The 16,950-nt window shown below is 37.2% G+C and overlaps 1 protein-coding gene and 1 long non-coding RNA gene across 3 annotated transcripts in view; both read left to right on the top strand.

Annotated features, from left to right (window-relative positions):
• LOC118561161 overlaps window positions 1-7,359 on the top strand; it is a 37,015-nt gene extending 29,656 nt beyond the window's left edge. The window contains exons 2-3 of the long non-coding RNA XR_004929821.1: window positions 7,114-7,231; window positions 7,320-7,359. This is a non-coding gene — a long non-coding RNA (uncharacterized LOC118561161). The remainder of the gene's footprint in view (window positions 1-7,113; window positions 7,232-7,319) is intronic.
• LOC118561147 overlaps window positions 1-14,057 on the top strand; it is a 44,607-nt gene extending 30,550 nt beyond the window's left edge. Inside the window, exons 1-6 of one of the 2 annotated variants that reach the window (XM_036133076.1) lie at window positions 11,940-12,266; window positions 12,348-12,513; window positions 12,627-12,722; window positions 12,818-12,874; window positions 13,120-13,446; window positions 13,535-14,057. In XM_036133076.1, the coding sequence (XP_035988969.1) occupies window positions 12,235-12,266; window positions 12,348-12,513; window positions 12,627-12,722; window positions 12,818-12,874; window positions 13,120-13,446; window positions 13,535-13,564 (708 nt within the window). In that variant the 5' untranslated portion in view covers window positions 11,940-12,234 and the 3' untranslated portion in view covers window positions 13,565-14,057. Of the gene's footprint in view, window positions 1-11,939; window positions 12,267-12,347; window positions 12,514-12,626; window positions 12,723-12,817; window positions 12,875-13,119; window positions 13,447-13,534 lie in introns of those variants that run through there. The other variant, XM_036133084.1, reaches the window with a different exon arrangement.
• The last annotated feature ends 2,893 nt before the right edge of the window (window positions 14,058-16,950 follow it).

Below are 16,950 nucleotides of genomic sequence, written 5' to 3'. Positions count from 1 at the left end.
AACAAAAGTAGAACAGCCTGATGTTGCTGCAATATTAAATAAGAAAATGACATTCGTATTATAGATTTCTAACTTAACGAGCAGATACATTTAGAAATAATTATCTGAAATTTGATTAAAGCTCAGAAACTTATCCTGCTTGTAGTGTAACATTGTTCAAGAAATGTTTTTGCTTTTTGATTAAAAAAACATAATTTAAAACAATCTTACCGCACGTCGCTCAAGAACAATCTATATCGCTCTGTGTTTCAAGCAACAGTGTTGGTTTCTTCTTACCTAAAGACAATCATTCATGAGATCAGTAGCCGCTTCATTTGGTTCTTCCTCACCCTGACACTCGTCTTTGTGAAAACTTTTCAATTTGGTCAAAAGTTGATCTTTCTGTGGTCCTTCTATGTTTTCCTTGTTAAATTAATGCACTATTTGGAAACAAACAAACTCTGCATAAATAGGTCACAGTTTGAAAAGTTAAACTATTTGTTGAAATCGCTGTTTGCACACAAACGTGTGTGGTTGTGAGAGGTGGTGTGGGCGTAGTTGGAAGGCGGAGAGTCAACGAGAGAAGAGACATTCGAGATCATTTCCTCATCGGACTAATGAGACAAAGCTGCAGGTTTCATGTCTGAATCGAACAAAAGAAGAACAGAAAGGTAAATATGGATTTAATGAAAACATTAAGAACTGATCCCCATCAGAAACACGAGCTGCTCTGACACTTTAGAGTGTTGCAGGAAAATGAGGAAGACGTTTGCTTGTGATGAATCCATGATCATCACCATCCCAATCGGGAGCCTGAAGACCATTCAGGAGGGTCAGCTGATGCCGGAGAACTTCCACTGTGTGTTCAGGGATAACTACAAGGTGTTTGCTGTCAGAGGAAAGCCGAAACCACTCGGGGTGAGTTCAACAGCCCAACGCTGTAGGTTAAACTTTAGGCATGTGCTTTTCTGCTGTCATCCTACAGAGTTTCTTGTATTCTCTTTAATTTTGCTTTCCTTTTTTTTTTAAATTAGGCAGCTCAAGCAATTGGTGGTGTGTTTGTTGTCTCACTTGGAGGGATTTCCCAAGCGACACCCATCAACATCTTCTGCATTGTTTCATGTGTTCTGGTAAAAATATTTAAAATGGCCACGACTTTATCCATTTTTGTTTATCTGATATGTCAATGTCAATGTCAATGTCAAATTTATTTATATAGCACTTTCAAACAGGCATAGAACTGCACCAAAGTGCTGTACAAGAGTGACAACGACACAAATGAATAAAAACAAAGTATCAAACACTAGTTTAATTAAATGCCAAAAAATAAAAATAAGTTTTAAGAAGCAATTTAAAATGATCCAGGCTGTGGGCAGATCTAATTTGGAAAGGTAGATTGTTCCATAGAGAAGGAGCAACAGCAGAAAAAGCCCGATCTCCTTTCCTCTTAAGTCTGGTCCGAGGAACTGTTAGTAAAAGCTGATTATTAGAACGTAGGGTTCTGGACACGGGCTGAGATTTTAAAAGTTCCAGAAGATAGGAGGGAGCTAATCCATTAAAGCTTTATAAGTTAATAAGAGAATCTTAAAATCTATTCGATAAAAAACAGGCAGCCAATGTAAAGAGGCCAGTATGGGCCTTATGGCCCATATGGTTATAATTTCACCCAATTAATATTACGGTTTTTTTTTTTTTTTTTTTTAGTTTTTGATCTCTGGCATGCTGTCCTTTGCTGCAGGAAAATGTCCAAACATACATGTGGTAAGTAAGACAATTTAAGACAGATAAACATTAATAGCTAAAGAAGTTCCTATAAAAATAACAAAAATAAAATAAAAAAATAAGCTAACTGTATTGCACCCCTTCAGTTTGAGTGAGAAACGTCTATTTATTTCTATGGATACAACATCTCTAAATGGATCTATTAAGCCAAAATTTTACGGTTCATGTTTTCATCTTGTGTTGGAGATCTCTTCATGCTAACTAGTTTTTTTTTTGTTCTGCATTTCAGACCAAACTGTCTTTCTCCCTGAACATCATCAGCTTCTTCTGGTCATTGGCGGCTTTTTCTGTCTTTGTGGTCATTGTAATTTTTTATGGTGGTCTTCGTCCTCGCCCTATCTATTACCAGGTAAAATCCAAAATCAGCATTTTTCATCCAGTGAAGTGTTGCTCAGCAGGATTCTTAGTATTTGTGCACTTTCTTTTATGTTTGGTGCAGTTTGTTCCTGGGATTGCCGGCCTGATCATGACTCTGCTGGTCTTTGAATGCATGATGGCGCTCTTCTTGATCTACTGGTTGAGTAAAGCTGTATGCAGAGAACATTTCAGCACCTTGGTATGAATGTTTTCAACTTCTGCTATTCATACAAGAGAACATGTGAAGTTATTAATCTGCCTTGATTTTTTTTCTGCAGCCCATCATCATGCTGAAGCAGGAAAACTGAATGATGAACACAGAGCAGAGCAAGAAATGATCAACTCCTGAGCACGTTTTTGTTTTACAGCCTTTTACAGTGTATTCATATTTACAATACATCACTGCTGTAATATAATTAGCCTACATTTTTGTATAGTTCCTTTTTTGTGATGTCTGCATGATCGTTCTTTATAAAACAATGTTGTAAAAAAAAGAAAAAAGAAATACCGATTCTCTTACCAATAAAATTCTGTGAGAAACATTTGTGTCTTTATATCTAAGTCTGTCAGAAAACTAACAAGCTCAGTAGGTTAAATCCTCTTGAGGCACCTTGATAATGGAGCCGGCCCACCAACGTTTGTTTAAATAATGAACATATGAAATTGCAGTGCGCATGCCCAACACGCTCTCAGTAGACAGCAACGAGGCACAAATTCTCTGGCCCCAAGCTCACATTGTCCAATCAGAATACTTGAATTGCACACGTTACGTTTATGTTCTGCCGGATAGTGTCTGACCATCTAGGCAAGGCAAATTTATTCGTATAGCACATTTCAGTACAAGGACAATGCAAAGTGCTTTGGGTGTGGTGGAAATGTAAATTTGTATGTCATCATACATAGCAGAGGAAATGGAAGCAATGTCGATGGATGGTTTTACCAAGACAAAGCATGTAGAGGATGAAGAGGAGAGGAACAAGCAACGAACCCTGAGGAACACCCTGAGATAAAGGGGCTATGGAGGAGGAGCAGAAGTTGTGAGGTAGGACTGTCAGATCTTAATCTTCTGATTAAGTAACTGAATTTGGGCTTATCATTAGCTCTAAGCCATAATCCTCTAAGTAAACAGAAATAAACTACTGACATTTATCACTCTTTCTCTGATAAATCTGAGATTCCATTTATAAGTTCAATTATTGAAACAAAATTCATTAAGCTCGACCTGTATAATAGAGTCCAATACAATGCCTGATGGTCTTTGAATGCATGATGGCGCTCTTCTTGATCTACTGGTTGAGTAAAGCTGTATGCAGAGAACATTTCAGCACCTTGGTATGCATGTTTTCAACTTCTGCTATTCATACAAGAGAACATGTGAAGTTATTAATCTGTCTTGTTTTGTTCTGCAGCCCATCATCATGCTGAAGCAGGAGGACTGAATGAAGAACACAGAGCAGAGCAAGAAATGATCAACTCCTGACCACGTTTTTGTTTTACAGCCTTAAAATTCAACAGGATTTCAGCATTTTTTGCTAAAAAGGAGAACAATGGGGAAGTCTGTTCAAAAGCACACAAATAGTGTGTTCATATTTACAATACATCACTGCTGTAATATAAATAGCTTACATTTTTGTACAGTTCCTTTTCTGTGGAGTCACTGCATTTGGGGCCAGTGGGATCTGGCCCCACCAGATGTCGCTGTGGAACTCTATGTTCACAATAATCAGCGGGACATGATCGTTCTTTATAGATCAGAATGTAACATCAGTGCATACCAATAATGATCTTTTATTTCCTACTATATAGTGTCGATACTAGATGATGGCTTTTATGTTGTGTGTCCTAATTAAAGCTCATCTTTGTATTCAGAATTATGTACATATGTAAAATACTGTTGGGTACAAAAATTATGACAGATGTTTAAAATGTGAATGCTGATTTAGCTAATTGTTGTAGCTTTACAACAAAACATGTGATACAAACAGCAAAAGAAGAACAGCCTGACGTTGCTGCAATATTAAATTAGAAAATTACATTTGTATTATAGATTTCTAACTTAACGAGCAGATACATTTAGAAATAATTATCTGAAATTTGATTAAAGCTCATAAACTCATCCTGCTTGTAGTGTGAAATTGTTCAGGAAATATATTTGCTTTTTAATTTGTAAAACATATTTTAAAACAATCTTACCGCGTGTCGCTCGAGGAGAATCTATTTCGTTCTGTGTTTCAAGCAAGGGTCTCACTCTACAGAAATTGTTTCTATTTCCTTAAAGACAATCACTCATCAGGTCATTACCCGCTTTAACTTCCTCATCCTGACACTTGTCTCTGGGAGACTATTCAGTTTGGTCAAAAGTTGATCTTTCTGTGGTCCTTCTATGTTTTCCTTGTTAAATGAATGCACTAGTCAGAAATAAACAAAATGCACAAATAGGTCCAAATTTCAAAAGTTTAAACATTTGTTCGAAGCTGTTTGCACACAAACGCGTATGTGGTTGTGAGAGGTGGTGTGAAAACCTCTCAGATTGTGCCAAAAGCCAAAGAAAAAAGATGGGTCTTAAGAAGGGACTTAAAAATAGCAAATGAAGAGGCCTGTCTTATGCTCAGAGGCAGATCATTCCATAGCTTAGGAGCTGCAACAGAAAAAGCACGATCCCCTCTGAGCTTTCACTTTGTCTTTGGGACCCTCAGAAGTAACTGATCAACTGACCTAAGGGAACGGGAGAGGGTGTAAGAATATAACAGCTCAGACAGATAGGGAGGGGCGAGGCCATTAGTAGCTTTAAAAACAAATAAAATCATTTTAAAATCAATACTAAAATGTACTGGCAACCAATGTAAGGAAGCTAAAATAGGGGAAATGTGGTAAAATTTTCGTGTACCTGTTAAAAGACGTGCAGCAGCATTTTGTACCCTCTGAAGCTGGGAAATATATAAATCATTGACTCCTGTATAAAGTGCGTTACAGTAACCCAGCCGTGTGGTCACAAATGCATGGATCACTGTTTCAAAGTGCTGTCTGGAAAGAATAGGTTTTGCTTTGGCTAGCTGCCTTAAGTGGAAAAAGTTGGCTTTTATAACGGCTCTGATGTGTGCTTCCATCTTAAGACCAGCATCCATCTTAACCCATAAATTAGTAATAACCAGCTTAACATACTGGGCCAAAGAGCCAAGACTGGACAGTGAATCAACAGTGGATCTGCTAAAAATCACTACCTCTGTCTTGTCTTCATTAAGTTTCAAAAAATTTAGGGCCACCCAGGCCTTCACATCTTCCAGACTTAAAAACAGAGACCGAAGAGAGGTGGAGTCTACGTTCTTTAGCGGTAAATATATCTGTGTGTCATCTGCAAGGCAATGAAAAGCAATCCCATATTTTCTAAAAATGGAGCCGAGAGGAAGAAGGTACAACAAGAAAAGAAGCGGGTCTAGAACTGAGTCCTGTGGGACACCACACGACAGTGGAGCGGAGGGGGACCTATGGGCATCGAGACAGACACAAAAAGTACGCTTGGTCAAATAAGATTTAAACCAATCCAGAGCTATGTGACCGATGCCCACCCACTGTTCCAAACGGGAAAGTAAAATGTCATCATCAACTGTATCAAAAGCAGCTGATAAATCCAACAGCACCTAAACAACAAAGTCACCAGAATCAGTTGCTAAAAGTATATCATTAAAACCTTTTAAAAGAGCTGACTCTATATGAAATGGTTTAAAACTGGACTGAAAAAACTCTAATATATTATGTTCATTAAGATAAGCCATTAGCTGATTATAGACAACCTTCTCAAGAATTTTTTTAAATAAAAGGCAATTTAGAGATAGGTCGATATTTTGCCTGAACAGTAGGATCCAAAATTGGTTTCTTAAGTAGAGGCTGCAGAACTGCATGTTTCAGAGTTTTAGGAACGACATCTGAGGACAAGCTTCTATTTACAAGAGCAAGGACAGAAGGATCTATAGTAGAAAAAAACGTCTTTAAATAATTAGGCCGGAATAACATCATCCGGAGAACCAGTTGGCCTTAAGTGACTAACCACCTCCTGCAATGATTGCAAGTTCACACATTCGAAGCTTTGGAAAACAGCAGAACAAGGCAGCACAACTGAAGGGTCATAAGCAGAGGGGATGATCTGAGCCCTAATAGAAGCGACTTTCTCATCAAAAAAGTGTAAAAAGCTTTCACATGCAGTAGGTGATGTCTCCATAAAGCCACTATCTGAATCATTTAGAACAGAGTTAATTATTTTAAATAAAGATTGCAGGATTATGATTATTTGATACAATCAAACCCGACAGGTACTTTCTTTGGGTGCCTTTTACAATCCTTTGATAACGGCGGCAACATTCCTTTAATATTTGGAGGGACACCTGTAATTCGTCCTTTCTCCATTTGCGTTCTGCTCTGCGACAGTCTCTCCTGGCAGCCCGAGTGGCCTCATTTATCCAGGGTTCACGCTTGGATTTTGGAAGTCTAATTTTTAGTGGTGCCACCAAATCCAGGGCTGCTTTACTGGTAGAATAAAACCAGTTGCTGAGTTCCTCTGTGTTATTTCCCACAACCTCTGGGATGGCACAGTTCTGATTAAAAACAGAAGAAAACTGACCAGCAGTAGTAGGGTTAGAAACACGACAGAGCCGAGCTGCGGCGCGTGTTTTAGCTTTTGCACAGGACAGCGTTATCTCAAATAAAATAGGCATATGGTCTGAAAACAGAGTCAGTAATATTGGATTTCTCTTCATGTTAACTCAGCTTTTTTCCACTTTCTAGACCAAATTGTCCTTCTTCCTGAACATCATCAGCTTCTTCTGGTCATTGGTGACTTTTTCTCTCTGCATGATCATGATTATAATATATTATCATCATTATGATTATTATGGCCCTACGGATTACCAGGTAAAATACAAAATAAGCATTTTTCATCCAGTTAAGTGTTGCTCAGCAGGATTCTTAGTATTTGTGCACTTTCTTTTATGTTCGGTGCAGTTAGTTCCTGGGATTGTAGGCCTGATCATTACTCTGATGGTCATGACTCTGCATGATGGCGCTCTTCTTGATCTACTGGTTGAGTAAAGCTGTATGCAGGGAACATTTCAACACCTTGGTATGCATGTTAATTTTTTAATATCAACTTCTGCTATTCATACAAGAGAACATGTGAAGTCATTCATTTGCCTTGTTTTTTTCTGCAGCCCATCATCATGCTGAAACGGGAGGACTGAAATGATCAACTCCTGACCACATTATAGTTTTACAGCCTTAAAATTCTACAGTATTTCAGCAATTTTTGCTGTTTTTGCTAAAAGGGCAATCAATGTGGAAGTCTGTTTAAAAGCAGACAAATAGAACTTCCATATCTACAATATCTTACTTTTTCAGTACAGTTCCTTTTATTTTATTAGAGACAGGCTTGTTCATGCTATCATTGCATCAGAAGTTATGTTCAGCTGCACCGGCTGATGTCTTCACAGCGACCTTGAAATACTTTGCAACTACTGCAAGTTTCAACCTTTCCAAAAAAACTTAAAAAAAAACTCTCTGTTCTCCCACTAGCAAAGAGCACATATGTAGAAAGTAGCTTCAGTTTTGATATCAATGTTTTGCAAGTTGAACTACGGTAAAGAAATGAATTACTGAAATCTGTAGCAGAGAAGGCGGGGTCAGATTTCCCGTCTGAGATCTGAATGATCCCTGAATAGTTTAACTATTAAAAGCATCTTAAATTATGACTGGTTGCGTCACCTTTTAGTGTTTTAAAGCACCTGATCACTTTTTTCAGTTCATAATTGAATGTGGATTAATTTTAATGTTCTGTCTTGTTACCGATTATGAAAAAAAAACATAAACATATTTCATGTAAATGCAAAAAATTACCAAATGTGAGATTTCTTACATTTTTTTAACATTTAAAATAAATGACTGGAATTCAGTACATTGAAAAACATCTGTTATATATGTCTATAAATGAATAAATGTTTTCATTGTATACAAAATACAGTTTTTTTCTCTGCACTCATGGTGATAAAAAATGGCTAAACTATATTGTGCAAAACAACATTTCTAACTATAGGTTTACTGTTAACTGTTATTTAGTTAACATGACGCAATGCACTTACAACTTCCCATTTTATCTGAGATAATAACATCGGCAAGCATGGGAAAATGCTTTGTGAACATTTATATGAATTTGTGTAAACTGTATACTGGTCACAAACTTTAGCGGTGGATGTCTGAAAGCTTTCGCTGAGTGAAACAATGTCAAAACAAATTATGTGCAAAACTTTGCACTCTTTACCTTTCTTCTCTCCCTCCATATTTTGGAAACTTGATATCCAAATGTGCCCTGCAATAGACTGGCGACCTGTCCAGGGTATACCCCGCCTCTCGCCCATGGACCATGAAGATAGCCACCAGCAACCCCTCACGACCTCACAAGGGATAGACATGTTAGAAAATGAATGGATGGACGGACGGACGGACGGACGGACGGACGGACGGACGGATGGATGGATGGATGGATATCCAAATGACATGCAAATTTTATGTCTGTCTGAAAACAACACATTGGGTCACTGAGCAAGAGTCAGGTTCTTTTGAGAAAATTGGGCTTCATCCAAATTTTGAAATCAGTTAAGCTGCGGGTGATGGTGGAGTAGATATTGGGGTATGTCGATGGAGAAGAAATGAAAATCTTTATGTCATCGGTATATCAGTATAAATGGATGCTATGATGACAGATGATGTTACCAAGAAAAAGCATGTAGAGGTATGAGCATAAGGGGACCAAGAACTGAACCTTGGGGAACACCCTGGGATAGAGGGACCATGGAGGAGGAGCATAAGTTAATGTGAATGAACTGTTGATTTGTGAGGTCTGTTAGGTCTCATGCAGGGGTGGACTGGGACAAAAAATCGGCCCTGGCATTTTGGATTAGACTGGCCCACCACATTTTTTTTTTGTGTTCTGAATGTGTATGCCAACTGTGCAATATCAACTGTGCAATACCTTGAGGCCATGTTAATGGAAATTAGTGAGAGTGGACACTTAAAATACTTCCAAAATTTTAATTTATCAACACTGTAAAATGTAAACTCCACCACAGCACAGCAACAATTCTTAGATCAGAGAGAGAGAGAGAGAGAAAGAGAGGTGTCACGGTCAATCACACATATTATCACGTTACATCATCATAAGAAGTTATTGTAAGTTGCTCATCAGATCTATTCAGTATTCCAGATACTGTAGGGCAACATTGGACTATTGTGCACTCACTGTGTAAAAAAGGATGCCAATGACAAAATGAACCAGAGAAAGGCCTCACTTGTCATCATGGAAAGAAAGAAAATATATAATAACATAATATAAATTTTGATTTACTCAGTCATTTGTAATAGGTATTTTATTTACCAAATTTCCTAATTTTTGATCATATTTTCTTTAAAATCGCAGACTTTTCGCTATTTTTCATGTAAATCCTTGGTGCCGCTTCATTGCGAAGCCGGTGAGGCCGCAGCGAGATTGGCCTCCCCTGGGATTGCGCAATCCCATGTTAACTGCGCTGACTTCCATTCTGTGAATGCATCTTCCTGTCTCTAGATCATAAATTCAATTGTTCAAACAGTTATGAACTGATTTTCCACAATTTAATGTATGTGGATTACGAATTGTGTTTTGGTCATCAAACTGTTTGCAGATAACATGTTTTTGTGCTGCTGGCCGATCATAAACAGCAAAGAACTGGTTGTAGGTGAGGTCGGCAGTTCCTTGGCCGCTAGGCAGGGGGCGCTCAAGGGGCACCGCTCGAGTCAAAACAAGTTATTGATGTTTTATTAGCGAGTTTTGCTAAACAAGTAAAGCACTAAAAAGACTCTAAACATACAGCTAGAACAGGACAGATCAGGGAAGGCTTTCCTCCCTGGCAGTGAGCTCCATTGAGACTGAGAGACTTTTAAAACTGAAGAAGATAAAGAGAACTTTTACCGGAAAATGATGATATTTTTGTTCAGACAGAGCGCCGCAGGGACTTAAATTATAAGTAGAGGTAAGACAGCGATACTTATTCATGTTTTGTTTTTGTGATAAAATGTGCGTAATGTGGGTTATAGTTTTAGAATGTGTGACAAATGCAAAAATCCATCATAACTCATAAACTGTTACCAAAATGACAAATTTATTTTCATCAAAGAATCAATATTTTTCCATGTATCTTGGTGAATTTATTTGGCTCAATCAGTCTCCTTCAGCACTTTGCAACGAGTCTACTCTGTAGAGTGTATATATTTGTAAATCTGACTCTGATGACGTCAGTGCCTCACCAGCTATGAACCCTACCGCACGTCACTGACTACAACCACCACCACCACCATATTTTACATCAGACACTGGAGCAGATGAGGGGCCTGCTGTTGGGAACATGTCAGTCAGTTTGACACATTTCGCAGCGTCCGTTTGAAGAACTCGTTTCTGTTTTTTCGCGCGGTTTCTCTGTGCCTCCCTTGCGTTTCTTATCCATTACTACTGTGAACACCGCTGCACAAAGTTCCACATGGAGCGTGAAGGTGTTTTTCTACTTTATGATTGGCTTAGCCCTTTAGACTGTCAGGGATGATAACCAATGGGCTGCAGTAGCCTGTGGTAAGGGCCGGATGATCGGAACAGACTCTTGCGCTGCTGATTTTATTTTTCTTCATGCATTATGCAAATATAACGAGGCAGATATATAAAATAATAATAATAATAATAATAATAATAATAATAATAATAATAATAATAATAATAATAATAATAATAATAATAATAATAATACATATTATTAATATACATGTCGGGTCTGCCGGCCCAAACAGCACGTCGGCCCACCGGGAAAATGCCCGGTACACCCGATTACCAGTCCATGCCTGGTCTCATGTACTCTTCTAATTAGGTAACTGAATTTGGGCTCATCAATAGCTCCAAGCCATAATCCTCTAAATTAACAGAAATAAACTCTTGACATATATCACTGTTTGTCAGATAAATCAGTGTGATATGTGAACTTCACTTTTTAAGTTCAATTATTGAAACAAAATTCACTTTTCGTGATTTTGTGATTCATTGAGATCTACCTGTATTATATAGTCCAATACGATGTATGATAATGGAAAAACAAAAAAAAGATTATTTGTCATATTCTACAAAATACAAAATGGCAGTTCATGCAAATCACATTTGATATCAGAGTGTAACATCAGTGCATACTTATAGTAACCTTTTATTTCCTACTTTACAGGGTTGATACGAGATGATGGCTTTTATGTTGTGTGTCCTAATAAAAGCTCATCTTTGTATTCAGAATTATATATATATATATATATATATATATATATATATATATATATATATATATATATTATTGGGTGTGAACGAAAATTATGGCAGATGTTTAAAATGTGCATGCTTATTTAGCTAATTGTTGTAGCTTTACAACAAAACATATGATACAAACAGCAAAAGTAGAACAGCCTGACGTTGCTGCAATATTAAATTAGAAAATGACATTCGTATTATAGATTTCTAACTTAACGAGCAGATACATTTAGAAATAATTATCTGAAATTTGATTAAAGCTCATAAACTCACCCTGCTTGTAGTGTAACATTGTTCAAGAAATATACTTGCTTTTTAATTTGAAAAACATATTTTAAAACAATCTTACCGCGTATCGCTCGAGGAGAAGTTATTTCGTTCTGTGTCTCAAGCAAGGGTCTCACTCTACAGAAATGGTTTCTACTTCCCTAAAGACAATCACTCATCAGGTTATTATCCGCTTTAACTTCCTCACCCTGACACTCGTCTCTGGGAAATTATTCAATTTGGTCAAAAGTTGATCTTTCTGTGGTCCTTCTATGTTTTCCTTGTTAAATGAATGCACTAGTTAGAAATAAACAAAATGCATAAATAGATCCCAATTTCAAAAGTTTAAACATTTGTTAGAAGCTGTTTGCATGCAAAGGTGTGTGTGGTTGTGAGAGGTGGTTTGGGCGTAGTTGGAAGGCGGAGAGTCAACGAGAGAAGAGACATTCGAGATCATTTCCTCATCGGACTAATGAGACAAAGCTGCAGGTTTCATGTCTGAATCGAACAAAGGAAGGACAGAAAGGTAAATGTGGATTTAATGAAAACATTAAGAACTGATCACCATCAGAAACACGAGCTGCTCTGACACTTTAGAGTGTTGCAGGAAAATGAGGAAGACGTTTGCTTGTGATGAATCCATGATCATCACCATCCCAATCGGGAGCCTGAAGACCATTCAGGAGGGTCAGCTGATGCCGGAGAACTTCCACTGTGTGTTCAGGGATAACTACAAGGTGTTTGCTGTCAGAGGAAAGCCGAAACCACTCGGGGTGAGTTCAACAGCCCAACGCTGTAGGTTAAACTTTAGGCATGTGCTTTTCTGCTGTCATCCTACAGAGTTTCCTGTATTTTCTTTCATTTTGCTTTCCTTTTTTTAAATTAGGCAGCCCAAGGTATTGCTGGTGTGTTTATTGTCTCACTTGGAATGATTACGGATGACACATTTATCATCATCTTCTGCATTGTTTCATGTGTTCTGGTAAAAATATTTAAAATGGCCACAACTTTATCCATTTTTGTTTATCTGATATGGTCATAATTTCACCCAATTAATATTATGTATTGTTTTGTTAGTTTTGGATCTCTGGCATGCTGTCCTTTGCTGCAGGAACATGTCCAAACATGCATGTGGTAAGTAAGACTATTTAAGAAAGATAACCATTAAAAGCTGAAGAAGTTTTTCTTCTAAAAAAAAAAAAAAAAAAAAAAACTAACTGTATTGCAGCCCTTCAGTTTGCATGAGAAAAGTCTATTTATTTCAACTCCATGGATACAACATCTCTAAATGGATCTATTAAGCCAAAATTTTACGGCTCGTGTTGCATCTTATGTTGGAGATCTCTTAATGTTAACTTCACTTTTTTTCCATTTTCTAGACCAAACTGTCCTTCTCCCTGAACATCATCAGCTTCTTCTGGTCATTGGTGATTTTTTCTATCTTCATGATCATCATTATAGAACCTTATCCTTATTATTATGGCCCTATGCCTTACCAGGTAAAATACAAAATCAGCATTTTCCATCCAGTTAAGTGTTGCTCAGCAGGATTCTTAGTATTTGTGCACTTTCTTTTATGTTCGGTCCAGTTAGTTCGTGGGATTGTCGGCCTGATCATGACTCTGCTGGTCTTTGAATGCATGATGGCGCTCTTCTTGATCTACTGGTTGAGTAAAGCTGTATGCAGGGAACATTTCAACACCTTGGTATGCATGTTATTTTTTTTATATCAACTTCTGCTATTCATACAAGAGAACATGTGAAGTTATTAATTTGTCTTGTTTTTTTCTGCAGCCCATCATCATGCTGAAGCAGGAGGACTGAATGATGAACAAAGAGCAGAGCAAGAAATTATCAACTCCTGACCACATTTTAGTTTTTACAGCCTTAAAATTCAACATTACTGTAGCAATTTTTGCTGTTTTGCTAAAAAGGCAAACAATGTGGAAGTCTGTTTAAAAGCACACAAATATAACTTTCATATTTACAATACATCACTGCTGTAATATAGATAGCTTACTTGATCTGTACAGTTTCTTCCATTGTATTACAGACAGGCTTGTTCATGGTATTATTACATTAGAAGTTGTGTTCTGCTGCACCGGCTGATGTCTGCACAGCGGCTTTGAAACACTTTTAAAGTTTTTTCAACATTTCCAAGAAACTCTTCTGAAATGAAAATAAAGAAACAACCTCTCCGTTCTTCCTGTAACAAAGGGCTAATATCAGAAAGAAGCTTCTGTTTTGGTATCAACCTTTTGCAATTTTAACTACTGTAAATAAAAGATTTATTGAATTTTGTCACTATTAAAAATGAATTTTGATTATTTGCTTCACTATGTTTTTAAAGCACCTGATAACTTTTTTTTCAAATAATCATTGAATGTGGATTAATGTTATTGTTCTGTCGTGTTACTGATTATGTAAAGAAACATAGAAACATTTCATGTAAATGCAACATGTTACCAAATGTTTAATTTCTTTGATTTTTTTTTTTACACTTAATACATGATTGACATTTGTTTAAGTAAAAAACATGTTGCCTGTGCAAATTCTCAGTTATCCGGGTCATTGCAACAGTAAACATTCTTAAATTGAAGGCAACCGGACTTTCGTTCAGTTCTTTCTGAAAACATTTTGACACATATCAAGGAGTCTTTGTCAATTCTGGTTGCTCGCACTTGAGCAACCTGTAGTTGGTGCACTGCTGTTTTTAAGGACATGGGCCTCCATGTCCTTTAAAAACAGCAGTGCATCATCAGCATGTGACTTCACAAATGCCCTTCTGAAAGCATGGTCAAAATTCCCATAAACACACTCCTAAACCTTGTGAACATCCTTCCCCGAAGAGTTGAAGCTGTTCTAGCTGCAAAGGGTGGACCGAAGTCACATTGAACCCTATGGATTAGGAATGTGGTGTCACTTGAGCTCATATGTGAGTCAAGGTAAGTGAGCAAATACTTTCGCCGATATAGTGTAAGTAACTAAAACAGGGACACAAACACAAAAGAAGCTGAGTTTCAGTACTTAGTTTTATAAGAAAATATATTTTTTTAAGAAATTCTTGCAGTTTTTATTGAGCTCAGTCAATTTTTTAAGACTCTTGCAGCATTTATACTGAGCTCAGTTTTGCATATATCCTTAATGGTGAAAAGCTCAATATACTAAGGAAAAACTAAAATCCTTCATTTAAAACAGTTTAAAACTGTTACGTTTGGTCAAAAACTGCTCTCTCTGTGGTCTATCTGTGTTTTCCCTGTTAAATAAGTTCACTGTTCAGAAATACACATATTCTGCATAAATCGATCCAAACTATAAAAGTTTAAATATTTGTTCAAAGCTGTTTGCATGCAAACCTCTGTGTGGTTGTGAGAGATGATGTGGGCATAGTGTGAAGGTGTTGCCTCATCACCAATGACCAATGATACCAAGCTGCAGGTTTCATGTCTGAATCGAACAAAGGAAGGAAAGAAAGGTAAAACTGGTTTCAGTGAAAACATTAAGAACTGATCACCATCAGCAACAAGAGCTCATCTGACACCTTAAAGCTTTAATAATAATAATCTTTATCGTCATTGCAACGTACATTCCAATTAAATTTGTTCTGTGCATTTAACCCACCCCCTTGGTGAGCACTGGGCTGCCACTGTAAGGAGCCTGAGGAGGAATGAGGGGTTGCTGAGTCTGAGTCTTGCTCAGGGACTCTTAGTGGCAGTTGAACCCAGAACCTCCAGAACCTCCAGGACACAAGCACAATGCTCTAACCTAAAAAAAATTAAACAGCCACAAATGTATCCTTTTTTATTTATCTGATATGGTTAGAATTTCACCCAATGAATGTTATGTATTGTTTTGTTAGTTTTTGATCTCTGGCCTGCTGTCCTATGCTGCAGGAAAATGTCTAAATGTGGTAAGTCAGACAATTTAAGTCATATAGACATTAAAGTTAGAAAGAGTTTCTTTAAAGGAAAAGAAAAGAACTGCACTGTACAGCTTCAGTTTGTTTGAGAATCGTGTATTTATTTCAACTTTATTTTCATAACAACTCTATATGGCTGTATTAAGCCAAAACTTTACGGCTTGTGTTGCATCTGAGTTTTTCTTCTCACTTTTCAGACCACACTGTCATTCTTTCTACACGTGTTCAATGGTGGCTTTTTTTGGTGGAAGCAATTAGTGATTCAAATTATAATGATTATTATGATTATTCTCACCCTCCTCTTTGCCAGGTTAAATACAAAATCACTATCTTTCATTCAGTCAAGTGTTGATCAGCAGCATTCTTAGTATTTGTGCACTTTCTTCTTCTTAGAAGAAAAATAAATCTTTATTTGTCCATGCTGTCGTACATTCCAATGCAATTTGTCTTCTGCGTTTAACCCATCCCTTAGGGAGCAGTGGGCAGCTATCGCAGCACCCAGGGAGCAATCTGGGGCTAAGGGTCTTGCACAGGGACTCAGTGGAAGTCTGCAGGGATCAGCCTTCTTGCAACCTTCTCAGAGCGCAAGCACACTGCGCTAACCACTAGGCCGCCACTCCCCCACCATGACCTACTAGTTGAGTAATGCTGTATGCAGAGAACATTTCAACATATTGGTATGCATGTTATCACCTGCATATTAACTTCTGCTAAACATAAAAGAGAACGTGTCAATTTATTAATCTGCCTTGTTTTACTCTGCAGCCTATGATAATGGTAAAGCAAGGGGAGATAAACAGAGGAGAACTAGAAATTATCAATTTTAAATTCATGAGATTGGTAATTATTGCTCTTTGCTTTTTCTTTTTTCTCTCTCTCTTTTTTTTGCTAAAAAAGGCAAACAAACAAAAAAAATAAAAATAAAAAAATAAAAAAAATAATAAAAATAAAAAAGGCAAACAATGGGAAAGTCTGTTTAAAAGCACACAAATATGCGTTCACATTCACAGTACATCATCACAGACAGGTGCCTCATTTTACATTAGAAGTCATGCTCTGCTGCACCAGCAACTTTGAAACTATTTAAAGTTCTTTTTCAACCTTTTTCAGAAAAAAAATCTTTGATCCTTCTCAAACAAAGACCAAGCATTAGGAAGAAGCTTCAGTTTGGATGTGAACTTTTTACAAGTTGAAGCATGGTAAATCAATAAATGAGTGAACTTTATTGTAACTATTAAAAACGTCTTGAATGACTGCCTCACCTTTTTCAAGCATCTGGTCACGTTTTCCA

This window comes from Fundulus heteroclitus, chromosome 3 (genome assembly GCF_011125445.2).
Source record: "Fundulus heteroclitus isolate FHET01 chromosome 3, MU-UCD_Fhet_4.1, whole genome shotgun sequence".
Lineage (NCBI taxonomy): Eukaryota > Metazoa > Chordata > Actinopteri > Cyprinodontiformes > Fundulidae > Fundulus > Fundulus heteroclitus.
This window is presented reverse-complemented; position numbering and strand designations above follow the sequence as displayed.